At 43.2% G+C, this 15,323-nt stretch overlaps 1 protein-coding gene and 1 long non-coding RNA gene across 3 annotated transcripts; one reads left to right on the top strand and one right to left on the bottom strand.

Annotated features, from left to right (window-relative positions):
- Positions 1-90: 90 nt before the first annotated feature.
- On the bottom strand, positions 91-2,039 carry LOC121347507. The gene is made up of 3 exons (XR_005954240.1): positions 1,930-2,039; positions 894-998; positions 91-705 (listed from the first exon to the last, which is right to left on the bottom strand). It is a non-coding gene; the product is annotated as an uncharacterized LOC121347507 (long non-coding RNA).
- Positions 2,038-14,986, top strand: LOC121347457 (calcium homeostasis endoplasmic reticulum protein). Of its 2 annotated transcripts, XM_041426128.1 has the most exons (18): positions 2,038-2,182; positions 2,272-2,445; positions 3,025-3,206; positions 3,970-4,107; positions 4,328-4,479; positions 4,843-4,954; positions 5,303-5,392; positions 5,987-6,227; positions 6,554-6,732; positions 7,146-7,542; positions 9,402-9,640; positions 10,462-10,595; positions 10,859-10,945; positions 11,414-11,563; positions 11,680-11,796; positions 12,301-12,395; positions 12,924-13,109; positions 14,263-14,986. In XM_041426128.1, the coding sequence occupies exons 1-18, from the start codon at positions 2,158-2,160 to the stop codon at positions 14,265-14,267; spliced, it is 2,703 nt and encodes a 900-aa protein (XP_041282062.1). In that variant the 5' UTR covers positions 2,038-2,157; the 3' UTR covers positions 14,268-14,986. The 2 variants fall into 2 exon arrangements, with proteins under 2 accessions (XP_041282062.1, XP_041282052.1); XM_041426118.1 differs by lacking the exon at positions 14,263-14,986 and having other exon boundaries at positions 12,924-13,117.
- Positions 14,987-15,323: the final 337 nt, after the last annotated feature.

The following is a 15,323-nucleotide window of genomic DNA, read 5'->3' as shown; positions in this document are numbered from 1 at the left end:
ACACAACAATCTACAATGGAACACTTTTACAAAACTCTCCTCCTCCTCCCCCCACTCCTCTAACATTCAAATCCCCTCTAACATATTAATTCTCACTCCAATACCCTCCTTTCAACCAAGCCCCCCCCCCAGTCCACCAGGAGAGAGGAGCCTCCCTCTTGCACCATGGGCCTCTCCAGGAAACACAGTAGAACTTCTGTGCTTCCATGTCACACACAGCAGCTGCTCGAAGAGAAATCTGCCATGGTGACCATCTTCCTTCCATGTCCAGTGCTCTCACCACTGTCCATGGACCCAAACTACTCCTTGGGTTCTTTTTAAGAATGCTTTTCACCCAGTTCCAAGAAGTCTCACCATTTGGGACGCCTCTCCCCGCCTCTCCTCTCCCCTGGGGCCTGGGGCTCAGGAACAGAGATCCTTCGCTGAAGGCCTAGAGTTCCAACACACCCTCCCCCTCAGTCTCTGTTCCTCCTGCTTCTCCTCGCGGCCTTATCATTCTTGGCGTCTGGCCAACCGCCTCTCCCAAGGTGCAGTCTCTGCATTAACGGAAGAAACTGGCTTCGCCCGTGGCTATGTCAGAGGAAAAGTCCAGCCAAAGCCACTCCAATCATCTCCTCCATCTCGGGTGCTCTATCTGCTGGCATTCCTTCACCTACTCTGTATGTAGTTTAAGTGGTCTGGATTGTCCTCCAAGCTGAACCAATGCTAAATGACATTGTGTTAATTTTATCTCTGGCTTTTATGACCAAGAACTCAATTATAATATATCTTATCAGAGATATGACATTATATATTACCATATATATATATATATGTATGTATGTATATATATATATGGTCTAAAAGCATACAAGATGCCTTTATCTGTGTATATGACAAAAGTATTTACTTACAAAAATCCCTGACCACCCCACAGGTAACTCTCAGCACCGAGCACAAAGAGAACAGGTTATCAAGTACAGAAGTCTTCTTGATCCTTTATCAGCCTCTGAAAAATTCTGTAATACTGAGTTATTTTCTGCTGGTTTAATCTGTGGTGTGGTTGAAGCATGCTGTTAAGGCACCTAAGCATCTCTTCACATCACACTTGAGAAATGAAATATAATCTCATTTTCAGAGTGAGTAATGCAAAACAGCCTCCCATCAATTTTATATGCTCATCTGAGAACACTGAGACTATATTCTGTATATAATGTCCCAGGTTTATTTCACTGACTTTAATTGCACTGGAACCCTTTTGAGAGGTCAAAACTTAACATTCCAATGGAACACACAAAAAAAAAAAAAAAAAAAAAAGAAAAAAGAATTAACTGTATTAAACGTGGAGGTGTTGTTCAACTCTGTTTCTGTCACCTTTTAAAATAATTCATAATACAAGCATTGGACCTGAGGCAGGTCAATTACTTTAAGAGTAACATTCTGCCTGTGCTGTTACTCAAAGTTGAATACTTCATTTAACCTAAGGCCGTAGAAAAAGCTTCCAAAATTGATTGACAGCACTGAGATTACAGGTGTGTAGTTTAATTAGAAGCACGTAACATCACAGGGTAGAAAACTTAGAGATTAGGGTTTTAGAATACAGTAATATATATAGAGAGAAAGAGAGAGAGCAAAATAAAAGTTTTAAGGCAGAAACTAATCCTTCATGAGTTCCGGTAGTATTTTGTAATTAGACAGAAAATGGAGGAGTTTGAGTGATTAGTTATTGAGTTAAAAATAAAAACAATTTAAATGTCATTTCCTAATTAGATAGTTTAACCTTAAAAGACCTTGTGGAGAAAAATAATTTGCCATTTTATAACTCATTAGTAGAATACTATAGAACTCACTACTTGGGAGACTCTTACAGAAATGAAAAAAAAAAAAAAAACAAACCAAAACATTTAAGCCTGAACACAAAATACCATCTCAAGTACCTTCAATGCCTACCTCAACAAAATGAAAAAAAAGGCCAAACTCCCACATTTAGCGGTTTCCTCGTTATTTAATTTTTGTCATTCCCTCCCCCAACGCCGCCCCGACCGCGCCATGCGACCCCGCGTCACCGGCGCCGCGCGCCGTCTCCACAGCGACGTGGCCGTAAAGCGCGGCCGCGCTGGTGTCGCAGCTGTTCCGCGGGCAGTGCGGCGCGGCCCAGCGGGCCGGGGAGCCGCGGCCATGGAGATGCCGCTGCCGCCCGAGGGTGAGGGGCGATTGGGAGCTTCGGGGGGAACGGGGGGCGACCGCGGGAATGGGGGGAGAGCGGGGAATGACGGCGCTGCTTCCCCACAGACCAGGAGCTGCGGAATGTCATCGACAAGCTGGCGCAGTTTGTGGCGCGGAACGGGCCCGAGTTCGAGAAGATGACGATGGAGAAGCAGAAGGAGAACCCCAAATTCTCCTTCCTCTTCGGGGGCGACTTCTACGGCTACTACAAGTACAAGCTGGCCCTGGAGCAGCAGCAGCGTGAGTGGGGCCTGCGGCTCGGGCAGGGCCGGCTCGGGGCTCCTTCCCTCGCCGGCCGCGGGGTCTCGGGGTCGGCCGGCGGAGACACTTTTGTCTCTTGTGCTCTCATCCTGCTTCGCCGGGACCGGTTTGCAGCCTCTTTCTGCGCTCGGGGTTCCCAGTAGTTGGCTCAGCGCTGCCCACGGCTCCTCACGGCTCCGGTTGTGGGTTTGGAGGCGGGCAGGGGGGAGCCGCAGGGACGGGCAGCGAGGTGAGACGCAGCTCGGCTTGTCCTCGAGTTGTCCCTCTGGAAGTGCACAGGGAGTTGCTGACTCTCCTCTTTGGCACCATCCACCTGTGATTTTGCGTTAACTGTAGAATCATAGAATATGCTGAGTTGGAAGGGACCCATCAGGATCATCGATGCAGGACACCCCAGGAATCCCACCAAGTGTCAGAGCATTGTCCAAGCAGCTCTGGAGACCACTCTCACCCCCTCAGAATGAGGGTCTATTTGGAACCAGTGCCATTTTCACCCGTGGGCTGGTGGTAGCAGGTTTCTCTGGGAGGTTTACTTTCAAAATTTACTCTGTCTGATAGTGTTGTGCAAGCAAAGCCAAGATATCGAGGCTTCCGCACAGATCCAACCCCTGCCACAGCCATCGCTCCCGCCGGCTGCACCCATCCCGGCCCCTCAGGGCACCCCGTCTGTGGAGGAGCTCATCCAGCAGAGTCAGTGGAACCTGCAGCAGCAGGAGCAGCATCTCCTCGCTATGAGACAGGTTGGTTTGAGATGAGCACTCATCTGGTGTATCCTGGCCTGTCAGTGGCTGTAGGAATTAGGAGTAAAGGAGGAGAGGATTGTTTGCTGCTGAGCGGAGCTGGAGGTGAGGAGAAGGGATGTTGCTTTCCTTATTTTTGTTGTGTGGCAAATGCCATCGTTCCCCTAGAGTGGATGTATCTGATGTGTACGTTGCGTTATGATTGCATATGGGTTATATTATTATGGGATGAGTGATCTGTGATTAAAACCTTGAAAAATCTTGTTAGTTTTAGAGCGGAATAGATTGTGACTGCTTTAACCTCGGTTTGATGCTGCAGATTGCTGGAATCTGCAAGATGTTCCAGTTTGTAGTATTCCAACTTAGATTGGAGGGAAACTGTGCTATCAACTAGCTGATTTTTGCAGGAGACATTCAACTGTTAAAGCTGCTGAAAACCAAATTGAAGAGTTCCTTGTGCCTTGGTTATCTTCCTTACCTTTAAGAGCTTCTTGCAATTATTTTTTATTACATGATAGATTTGAGAAGTAGAAGTAAACTGGACTTCTCCAGAAAAATATGAGTCTTTTCAGAACCAAAGAATTGAAACATTGTCATGAGGTCACAGTGCTTGTAAAAGATTTTGATCCTTGAGATTGCCACTTAGGTCCAAGAGGATAAGGATACAGCAGCTTCATTCTTTAAAATAATTTTTGCTATAATGTAATTCTTTCTCTTTTTTTTTTTTTTTCCTTCTATTTTTTTGGTTTTTTTTTTTTATCAGGAACAAGTCACATCAGCAGTAGCCCTTGCAATCGAGCAACAAATGCAAAAGGTTTTGGAGGAAACCCAGTTAGATATGAACGAATTTGACAACTTGTTGCAGCCAATAATTGACACTTGCACAAAAGATGCAATCTCAGTAAGTGATGTGAATCTGCACAGGGATTTGGTGGCACTGTGGGTTCGTTTGAATTTGAGATTCTCTGTACGTTAACAACAGCTTTATGTTGTGTGGCAGGTCAGATGAAAGCTGTTACCTGAAAACTCCCCTTCCTGCAGTTATTTCAGAACTATCGGAAGCCTATATCGTGGGAACACATTAGACTGACTTAAAATATTTTAAAATTTGCTTTTCTAAGGCTGGCAAGAACTGGATGTTTAGTAATGCCAAGTCTCCTGCACACTGTGAGCTGATGGCCGGGCACCTGCGGAACCGGATAACCGCGGAAGGAGCTCACTTTGAGCTGCGCCTGCACCTCATCTACTTAATCAATGATGTTTTGCATCACTGGTAAGAATTCAGTTCTGGGTTTCCGTTTGCTATTTTGATTAATTTGATGAAGTTTCTCTCCTAGATACAGTTTTGGTTTGACTAGTCACTTCATATTTTAACGTATTAATTGTTTTTAGCAGCTGTCCTTAGATGTCCGTAGATTTGATTTAGTGCTTTAGTAATCAAATATAGGTAAAACTGTTTTACCTACTTCGTGTATTTTTCCTCCAGACAGGATTTTACAATAAAGTCTTTAGGGAGAGAACTCTATTTCATGATTCTACTACTTTTAGTATAGCAGAAGTTGAGATGAATTGAATATATTCCAATGCACTTAGTGTTATAGGGAAAAAGATAACTCTTCCCATTCCTTTCTTGAAGCCAGAGGAAGCAAGCACGAGATCTTCTAGCTGCTTTACAGAAGGTGGTTGTGCCTATTTATTGTACCAGTTTTCTAGCAGTGGAGGAGGATAAGCAACAGAAAATTGCCAGAGTGAGTATCTGGTTTTGGTTTCACTGTGACTTTTGCTTTGTTGGGTTGGTGCTATGTAAATTCACAAATAGGCAGGTACCAGAAGGTGACTGAGATTTTTCTAGTCTGATTGTCTTTATAAAGTCTGTTTTAGAAGGTGCTCTAGTACACATTTAAAATAGAACTTGAAAGTCCTTAGGCTTTATTTAAGAGTTATTGCAATGATGAATGCATCTGAATCTTTAGTCATTCAAAAATAAATAGAAAAATCCTAGGTCTTATGAAAAGCTGAAGACACAAAAATGCTGTGCCTCAGTTTTTCTTTGATTGTTCATAATTTCTAAAACCTTTTCACTCTTATTCATGCAGCTTCTTCAGCTATGGGAGAAAAATGGGTACTTTGATGAGTCCATTATTCAGCAGTTACAAAGCCCAGCTCTTGGACTTGGCCAGTACCAGGTTAGCCACAAAAATACCAGTTTTCTTATTTATGCAAATATTTTGAAAATTATTTTTCTTTTCAAAGGATAATGTTAGTTTTTGTCTCCCCTCCGCTCCCTTGAAGTTGCTTACAAGGGATTACAAAAAATAATGTAAAATATAACCTTGTTATTTCAAACATTGAATAATCCAGCTGCTGATATGGCCCTGGATACAGGATACAGACTGTACATATTTGACAGTGTCTTGCATAGCAGGGAGTATTTGGTTAAAAGGAAACAAGCAAACATGGCTTGAAATTGGATACATTGAATATAAAAATTGTAGTGACAGCAGGAACTTTTCCTTTTTATTATTAATAATGAATGCTGTTGATTTGAGCTGTATTGGAAAGACAGTACTAAAGATGGTGGGTTTCAGGCTGCAGAGAATATTTTGGAAATCTCCACAAAGCTTCGTAATGGGACTGGATGGTTCTGTCACCGTTATCCTGCATTCTCAGGTGTTTTTTGGGGGAGAGGATGAAGGGCAATACAGGGAATTCAGAACAACTGGATAAGGTAGGTATTACAGTTTCAGTGTTCACTTGTTCTTCTTCATTTCTTTTATCAGGCAAATTTGATCACTGAATACGCAACGGTTGTCCAGCCTGTGCAAGTGGCTTTCCAACAGCAGATTCAGAACCTGAAAACTCAACACGAGGAGTTTGTGAACAGTTTAACACAGCAGCAGCAGCAGCAGCAGCAGATCCAAATACCCCCACTGGAGAACGAGGTGAAATCAACACCCCCACCTCAAGCCCCCACAGCAGCCCCAGCCTCAGCTCCACCATCTGTTCCAGTCACACAAGCAGGTACTGAGCTGGCCTGGGACCTGTGCAAAAATCACTGGGTGACAATGTTATGACTTTTTTTTTTTCCCCTCTTTTTTTAATAATGAGGCACAATGCACTGCTGGTTTGGTTCAGGCAAAAGCTTGAATCAGTTCAGAGCCTTGCAGCAGGTGCAGGCTGATGCATGAGTATAAAAAGAACAAAAGAGATGAGTGTTAAATGGATCAGAAATCCTGTCTCCCAGTAATTAGATTTCTTCAGAAAGAATTAATCTGGAGCCTGGTGTGCTGATGTTTTATTAACTGCAAGTGACTTTGATGCTGACAATAGTCTCTGAATTGTTCCAGATGATGGTAAATCTCAGTTGCCTCTGGCTGGTTCTACAGAGTATGACACAACTGGGTCTGGAGTGCAGGATCCTGCCTCAGGGGCACCACGTGGGCCTGGATCTCATGATCAGATTCCCCCAAATAAACCACCCTGGTTTGACCAACCTCACCCTGTTGCGCCGTGGGGTCAACAACAGGTAAGAAACTGTTCTAAAAACTGATGTGGAGGTTTAGAATGTCTGTCTTGGTTGTGGAGGTTGGGAGTGACCACTTTGATTGTGGAAGTGCAGTGAAAAGCTAGAAAGATAGAAGCTGTGAAAGTTAGAAATCCAGATTTCAATGCCAAGCTTTGTCATTCTGAGTGCAGTTAAAGGCAAAATGTTAATCCTATTTCAGTTTGTCAACCATTACACTATTCCTATGAACAAGAGCTGTTTGGTTCAGTAACAGTTTGGTCTTTTTCCATCTTTTTTTCTGAAGTTGCAGTCATTCAGACTTATATTTGAAATGGTCTCTCACTTGTGCATGGGCTGTATTTCCTTAAGAAGGTATTTTATTCTGTTCTTCATTCTTGTAACCTAATAACCAGGCTTCTGTACTTCACCTCCAGGGACCACCTCACTGTCCTCCCTGGAATAACAACCATGAAGGAATGTGGAACGAACAGAGAGATCAAGGCTGGAACAATCAGCGAGAGACACCTTGGAACAACCAGCCTGATCCTTCATGGAACAACCAGTTTGAAGCACCGTGGAACAACCAGCATGAACAGCCTCCATGGGGTGGGGGTCAGAGGGAACCTCCATTTCGAATGCAGCGGCCACCTCACTTCAGAGGCCCATTTCCTCCACATCAGCAACATCCCCAATTCAACCAGCCCCCGCATCCGCATAATTTCAACCGCTTTCCACCTCGCTTCATGCAGGATGATTTTCCACCTCGCCATCCCTTTGAAAGGCCTCCTTATCCTCATCGTTTTGATTACCCCCAGGGGGATTTTCCTCAAGGTAAAGTGTGTACCAGGCCAGGTTTTCTTATGTTGTAATGCTGATTGCCATTACAAAATTATTTAGTGATTTGGGTTGACAGTTTATCCTTGATGGACTGTTGTGATTTTCCTAAGAAATGCTTCATTTGGGAGTTTGGGAAGCTAAGAACTGCTAAGAACTCAGTAGGAAACACATGCAGAGTTGGATGCTTCCTTGCTTTTTGAGTCTTCCCTAACAAATAATTGTAGAAATTGTAGTCCAAATTCAAGTCAGCATCTCTACAGGCACCTCTTTTGTGACTACTTCGCTTTAAAAGTAGTAGGTTCAAAGGTGAGAAGCAGCATTTTCTTGTAAATTTAATCACCTGCTGATCAGCCTGTAGGTGAGGGTTTATGAGGTCTATGACCTGTGTAGATGGAGGAAGTTAAGAGGAAGGCTGAAAGGATTTGTTCCAGTTCGTACACTCATTTGTTCTTTCTTTTTATTTTGACTGCCAGGCTCTCTAGTTTTCTGCATTTAATGTTGTGTGGCTTGGTAGTGTGTGGTGAAACGATCCCTACCTCCAGTTCTTCTTCCTCATTGGGTTTGTTCTCTTGTTGGAACGTGGGAATGTGTGGGAGTGTAATCTGGTGCAGCTTGCCTGGCCAGAGGTAGTTTCCATTTCTCCTGCAACAGTTACTGTTACTCTGGAATGATCCTTGTCAGTGTAACGGCCAAAGATCACCCTGCTTCTGTGTGACAAGTCATTTAGAAAATAGATTATGTTTCTGTGTAGAAGTTGCTATGTTAATCCTAAAAGTTTCTCAATTTTCCAAGTCCAAAAATGGTTAAAAACCAATGGATTTGAGTTTATATATTAAGAATTGAGTTTAACTTCTGTAGTAGAGATTGTCCCTTTTTTTTCGCCTAGGGTTTTATTGTTTGGGTGGTTTTTTTTTTTTTTAAGAAATGTGCTAGTGAGTAGGGAGAAAGGGAGAGTCCCCTCTTGTCTAAGGGAGTTTAGGTTTATGCTCCGAATGAGATGCTCAGTTTTGGATTGTAATGATGAATGGTGATTTAAAATACCTGTTGCTTCATGCAAAGTTTTTGGAGGAAGTGATCTACTAAACCAGATGGTTAAAATTAGGAAAGCAGTGAAGCAATGACAATACAGACTTTGTTTGAGTCCTGATGACAATGAGTCAAATAGTACCAGCTGAAGATTGGGAAGTGGCTGTAATGGCTTTTTCTGGAAAAACTGTTAATCCTCTTGCAAATGATGTTGATTTTCAGTCTTGCATTTTTCTCTGTAGACTGCAGAGAGTTCAGCAGGGTCTCCTGGCATTCATGGTGTTTGTCCATCAGTGGCTGGATGAGTGTCACTCACTTCCCTATTTTAACAGAATTATTATCTCTATCTCTTCTGCAAATTTATTTTTTTCCAAAAGTAATTTCTTGTCACTCACTGATGCAAGTTAATTGCTGTCATATGTATTTCTTCTTATATGTTGATTTAACAGGTCCAAGCTGAGCCATGATTGTGTACTTAGCTTCAGAAATAAATCCCACCAGTAGCTGCCCTGGTGCATCTGAAACATTTTGTTCTTGCATGTGTCTTTGTTGTGGTCCTTTTGACCACAGTATGTCCCAAAGGAAGCAGTGGCTTGGGGCTGAACTATTCTGTTGTCTAGAGAGTGGTTGCTGTGGCCAGGGAGGTAAATGCACTGCAGGGTGTTCTTGAGTGTGGACCTGTAGCCAGCCTCTCGTCCTTCAGCTCTTGTGCTTCGCTGGATCTGCTGAGATTGGGTTTTAGGATAAATGCAGTAATTGAAGTACATCTCTGATTGCCTTCTTTCTTTGATAGCTAAATAAAACATTTTAACCCTCCCGCTCTGCAGAAATTGGACCTCCTCATCATCATCCTGGTCACAGATTGCCTCATCCTGGTATCAGCGAGCATCCTCCCTGGGGAGGGCCACAGCACCCTGATTTTGGGCCTCCCCCACATGGATTTAACGGGCAGCCCCCTCACATGCGGCGCCAAGGGCCCCCTCACATGAACCATGATGATCCCAGCCTAGTGCCAAATGTTCCCTACTTCGATCTTCCTGCTGGCCTGATGGCTCCACTTGTCAAAGTAAGTGCTTGCTATGGGACTGATTCAAACCATGACACTGGTGGGATTAAAAGATCCAAAACCCGTTGTTGTTGTTATTAGGGACAGTTCAACATCGATGTGTATGATTTCAAATCCTTCCATCCCACAACCAGTTATGTAGGGTATAAGAACAGGAGTAGTTTGGGGGACTAGGTAGTGAAAACTGTGAGAATTCTCGTGTGTTGTGTGCTAGAGGAAGCTGGTTGAACTCACAGGGTGAAAGAGTAATTTATACTTGAAAGTCTGACCCCTCTTTGTAGGAAATGGAAATCCCCAGTGATTTCCAGTGGCCAGAGACACCTCACAGATCTGATGGGGCCACTGTACTAGTTCTTCATAATCAGAATTCTCTTGAAGATGTTTTACAGTATCAATGTTATATATATGAAGAAGGATAGAGAACAGGAAACATACCTGTATCAGCATCTTCAGAGATATTTATATTTATGTATTCTGTATTTGAGATAAACAAATAAGCCTCTTCCATCTCTCTGTGTTATGCACCAGTTTGTGCCAGGCTTCCATCCAGACACATTAGCACAAAGGTGGATGAGATCTGCATTTCATCTACCTGGTGACCCACTTAATTCTTCAACCTGTGCAGTGCAGGCTTTTCTCAGAGAACTCACAATAGTGATAGCACAAGGAACATTGGTTCGTCTGCAAAATCCTTATTTCCAGATCATTTTTTATCCAGTATTGAAATTTGGGATCTCTACACAGCTAAATCTGTGTTTAACTCTTCAGGTAGCCACCCCGTGACACATGACACAATGTGTAATTTGTTTTGTTTCTGGCAGCTTGAAGATCACGAGTATAAACCTTTAGATCCTAAAGATATACGTCTTCCACCTCCAATGCCCCCCAGTGAGAGACTTCTGGCTGCAGTTGAGGCATTTTATAGTCCACCATCTCATGACAGGCCTAGAAACAGGTAAGAGTAGGTGTAGCCAATAAAATGGTAAGGAAAATGCTCTAAGAAAGTGCCTCAAATCACAAAGTGCTTTCCTCTCTTTTGCCTGTGTCTTGGTTCTCCTAGTTGTATTGCAGCTGCACTTGCTGTTTGATCTTATACTGAGATTTGTGAGACAGTTTTTCCCAGACCCTTTGTTCTGTACAAAATCCTGTGAAAATCCTTAAGGTCACAACTGAAGTGGAATTTACACGTGTGGGTTCTGTGTGGTTGATTTGTTGCAGTGAAGGATGGGAGCAGAACGGACTGTACGAATTCTTCAGAGCTAAAATGAGAGCAAGGCGGAGGAAAGGTCAGGAGAAGAGAAATAGGTGAGAGTTCCTGTGTGCCGCCTTCTGCTCTGTGCTGTTCATCTGGAAGGTGCTTGGGCTAAATGCAGAGGGAAAGTCTGTTCACCAATATGCTGATGGAACAATGAGTTTCAGTGTGCTGGAATTTCTGTCTAATCTGCAGAAAATGGACACAGCACAGGTTGCCCAGAGCAGCTGTGGGTGCCCCATCCAGGAAAGTGCCCAAGGCCAGGTTCAACAGGGCTTGGAGCAGCCTGGTCTTGAGGAGGGTGTCCCTGCCCAATGGCAGGGGTTGGAACTGGATGAGTTTTAAGGTCCCTTCCAACCCAAACTGCTTTGTGATTCTGTGAAACAGTTTTTCACACTCAAGCTTTCACTTTCACTGCAGAAGTAATGCTTGTGTGTAATTTGAATTTGATCAGGAGTAGTTTTGTGTTTCTGGTGCTTCTCCATGGAATCTGACTGGAGTTTTTCTGCTCATTTGTGCAGTGGGCCCTCTCGGTCTCGCAGTCGGTCTAAAAGCCGAGGTCGTTCATCTTCTCGGTCTCACTCACGATCTTCAAAATCATCTGGCTCCTACTCGAGGTCACGCTCTCGCTCTTGCTCTCGATCGCGATCCTATTCTCGCTCACAGTCCAGGTAGGGCACGGGGGGCTGAACCTTGGGAACTGGGGGAGTGGGAAAACCCCAACCCTGGAGGCTGATCCAAGGATCCACGGGGGCTGCTCTGGTAACTTGTGTGCTCTCCCTTTCAGAAGCCGGAGCAGGTCCCGCTCCTCTCACAGCCGATCGCGGTCTCGGTCACGGTCTCGGTCCAAATCATACTCCCCAGGAAGGCGGCGCCGGTCCCGCTCTCGCAGCCCCACTCCTCCGTAAGCTCTGCTTTGGTCCTGTCTCCTTGTACCTACCTGGGCTGTTTGAACAGAGCGCCTGCAGGGGCACTGCCTCCTTACCAGGGGATAATTAGCATTTCATCAAAGAGCAGAAAAGATGATGGAGGGCAGATCTAGAAACAATTTATCTGCTGTATGGGCTTGTAGAGAGAATATTACTCTATTGTGGTGGCTTTTTATTTTAACAAAACTGCATGCAGAAGTGAAAACTGCAAAACTGTGAAGTCTGTGTATGCCTTCCTTGGGAGCAGGAGTAATTCTCTGTGTGCTCCGTTGGGAAGAGCACAGTGTTTGATTTCCCTTGTGCTGAGAAGCAGGTGATGTGTTTCTGGCACCTCAATAACTGCATAATCTGATGGCTGTAGTAAAGAATAGCTTAGTAGAGTGGATAGAATTGTGTTGGATGTTAATGCTTAACAGAATAGAACTGGTTTTTGTGTCAGAATAGTATCACTGGTTGTTAATTTGTTCTTACTTTCTTAGTTCTTCTGCTGGTTTGGGTTCCAGTTCTGGGCCTCCTATACCAGAATCGAGACTTGGAGAAGAAAATAAAGGCCATCAAATGCTAGTGAAAATGGGTAAGATGCTGTTCTAGAATCTTACACAAGCCAGGAAACAAAATTAGACACCAAAGTCTTAAACGTAATTAATTAATGCATGTTCATACGGAATTATTCCTTCGCATTCCAAGGTCAGCATAAGAATATTCAGAGGTGTAAGTATATGGAGCAATGATAGTTGCTTTTCTGAGAAAGATACAGAAGACAGGGATGAGTTTGGCATCAGATGGAACTGACCCTACCTGAAGTATTGATTCTCCCAACAGTGCAGGTCAGCAGAGTGGACAGATTGGACTTGCAGTGCCTTTCTTCTTATCCTCCTAACAGTTTTTAGGAATACTGCTGCTGTCAGCTCCTAGAATCTCTGCATATTAATGCTTGTGAAATAAATGGGACAGTTCATGTGTTGTTTCAGGTTGTCTGTTCCCATCCTGCTTTATCAAAGTGATGCTGTCTTTGGTTGTTTCCAAAATGTCCATGTTTGTCTTCACAATTGTAGTCATAAAAAAACAGTGAGAGGATTGCAATGTTGTGTCCTTGCTGCAGGATGGAGTGGATCCGGTGGATTGGGAGCCAAGGAACAAGGAATTCAAGATCCAATTAAAGGAGGTGATATCCGAGACAAATGGGATCAGTACAAAGGAGTGGGAGTTGCATTGGACGACCCTTATGAAAACTACAGAAGAAATAAAAGTTACTCATTTATCGCACGCATGAAGGCCAGGGATGAATGTAAGTGAATGTTTCTCAGCAATTTAGAAACCTCTGTGGACTTGAAAATTATTTTTGTAAACCCAAATCAAAATAGCAGTAGCTCTTAATTTTTTCTAATGTAACCAATACAGTAAAACAACAGGTAAGTGGATGTGTACTCTGATTAACCCAGCAGGTTTTCCTTTTTAAGCATTGTGTTGTGTTTTAATTTCCGAAATGTTAATTAGTAAGTGTGTTTTGTGTTTTGTGTAAGTCACTTCCTGGCTGCAGTACTGAGAACCTGCATCTTTGAATGTTGCCCCACAAAAACTTGGAACAGTCACAGAGTTAGTGGAGGGGGAGCTATGCCACACAAGGGACAGCTGCCACAGCAGGGAGGTCCTTGTGGCTGGAACCAAGTTAGGCCACACTTACTGTTTACTCCTGCCCTATTCAGTTTCCTACCATTATTATCACATTCTGCCAAAGCCAGAAATGGTAATAAATTCCCTGTAGTGCAGGAAGGGTTCAGAAAAAGACAATTACCCAAATGATAGATTTTTGCAGAGAGTCTGTGATGCACTGAACATTGGCACTTGCCAACAGCTAGAAGGAAAAAGCTGGCATGCTCAATGAAATGTCACTTCTGCCTTCAGATCTGTGCAATCAAATGGGTTCAAATAAAGCCCATAAGGAAAAATTCCTTATTAACAGAACCCTCATTCCACCAAACACTTCAGACAGCTTAGGTAACTGCAGAATGTGTAAGAACTCTTCTCCCTATTGTTTCAGTAAAGCATGAAACACAAGACCCTTCACCACCCAAGTAAGACTCTCTGAAGAAAGATGTCTTGCATCTTCTGCAAAACATTAAACTTTTAGAAATCCTGATTAAAGTCTGGATGAAGTGACAAATGAATTACTTTAAAAACTATGGTGAAAAATGGAAAGCTATGACATGTACTTCAATACATGTCAATTAGTGCTTAAAGAAAGCCAGTTGTTACTATGACATGTCGAGCAAGTTTAAAAATTCCCATTTATCTTGCAAAACTTTCTAATTAGTTCCCCATTTTACAGTCAAGCTGTTCCTGGTGCAGGACTGTGCCTCATTCATTCCTGTGGAATAGACATTATGTGATATGGTTGTATGTTCTCTAGTTCCATAATGTATATTTATTTCTCTCAAAAGGTTAATTCTATTTGAAGTGGAGGGGTGCTGCCTTGGGATCAAGTCAGACTGATGCTGAGCAGTGTATCCTAATGTCTAAATGGGGAATGAAGCATCTAGTTCCAGTGCAGGTGACCTCTGAGCACTGTGCCAGCTTTTAGAACCTTCCACTCAGCTCCAGGCCCCGCCCAGCAGCTGCTGCAGCCACCACTCGGGGCAGGACACAAGGGTCAGTTCTCTGGTAGCTTTCCCAGCGTTCTGAGGGATGGGCAATGCTTTGTAATGGAACACAGTCTTTGAGCTTTTTATATTTTTGTATATACCCTTTAATAAAAGCTAATTAGTTCAATAGAAGAGAATCCATTTTCTCTGCTCTACACATTTCTATCAATGAGATGATCTTGGAAAGTTGCTGTAATCTAAATGAAAAAAGAAACAAACCTTTTGTAACTGTTTCCAGAGACCACCAGCTACAACTGTTAGGCCCTTACACTGCACTTCCACTCCCCAGGTCTGCGTGGCGGTTCCCTTTTCCAGTTGTTTGTTTGTAGAGCAAAAACCCTCATAAAACCATTTAGTTAATATGGTGGAATATCAGTTTGTTCTAGATCTGCTGTAGTTGTGAAACTGTACCTGTCTGTGAATCAGCATACAACACCTGTGTGTTACCAACTTGTGAATGTTGTTGTTTTGCCTTCCAATAAACAATTTTTTTAAAATAAAAATGCAGCTGAGATTTCATGTACCTGGAGTATTAGCCTTCCTTGTTTTGAATTTATCTTAATAAACACACCCAAGCGTGTGTTTGGGTTTGTTGTAGTCTGACAAGGCTGATTATACAGAAACGTTGTTTGGGTAATGGCACTGAAGTCAGGATATGGTAATTTTCTGCTGTGGTTGTGTTCTTGGGCTGTAGTACAGACTTTCACTTCTACCACCATCATAGATGAGATCACAGATCTCACAATTCACTGGACAAATGTATGAACTGTGATGACTTATCAGAGTCCCATTAGATGGAAGTGTCACATCTTGATGTCTCTTTTGCTGACATAGTCTGACTGAAGGTTCCTGTGTATCCC

Source organism: Onychostruthus taczanowskii, unplaced genomic scaffold, assembly GCF_017590055.1.
Source record: "Onychostruthus taczanowskii isolate IOZ18803 unplaced genomic scaffold, ASM1759005v1 scaffold112, whole genome shotgun sequence".
Lineage (NCBI taxonomy): Eukaryota > Metazoa > Chordata > Aves > Passeriformes > Passeridae > Onychostruthus > Onychostruthus taczanowskii.
The sequence above is the reverse complement of the archived record's forward strand: the minus strand, read 5'-3'. Positions and strand labels throughout refer to the sequence as shown.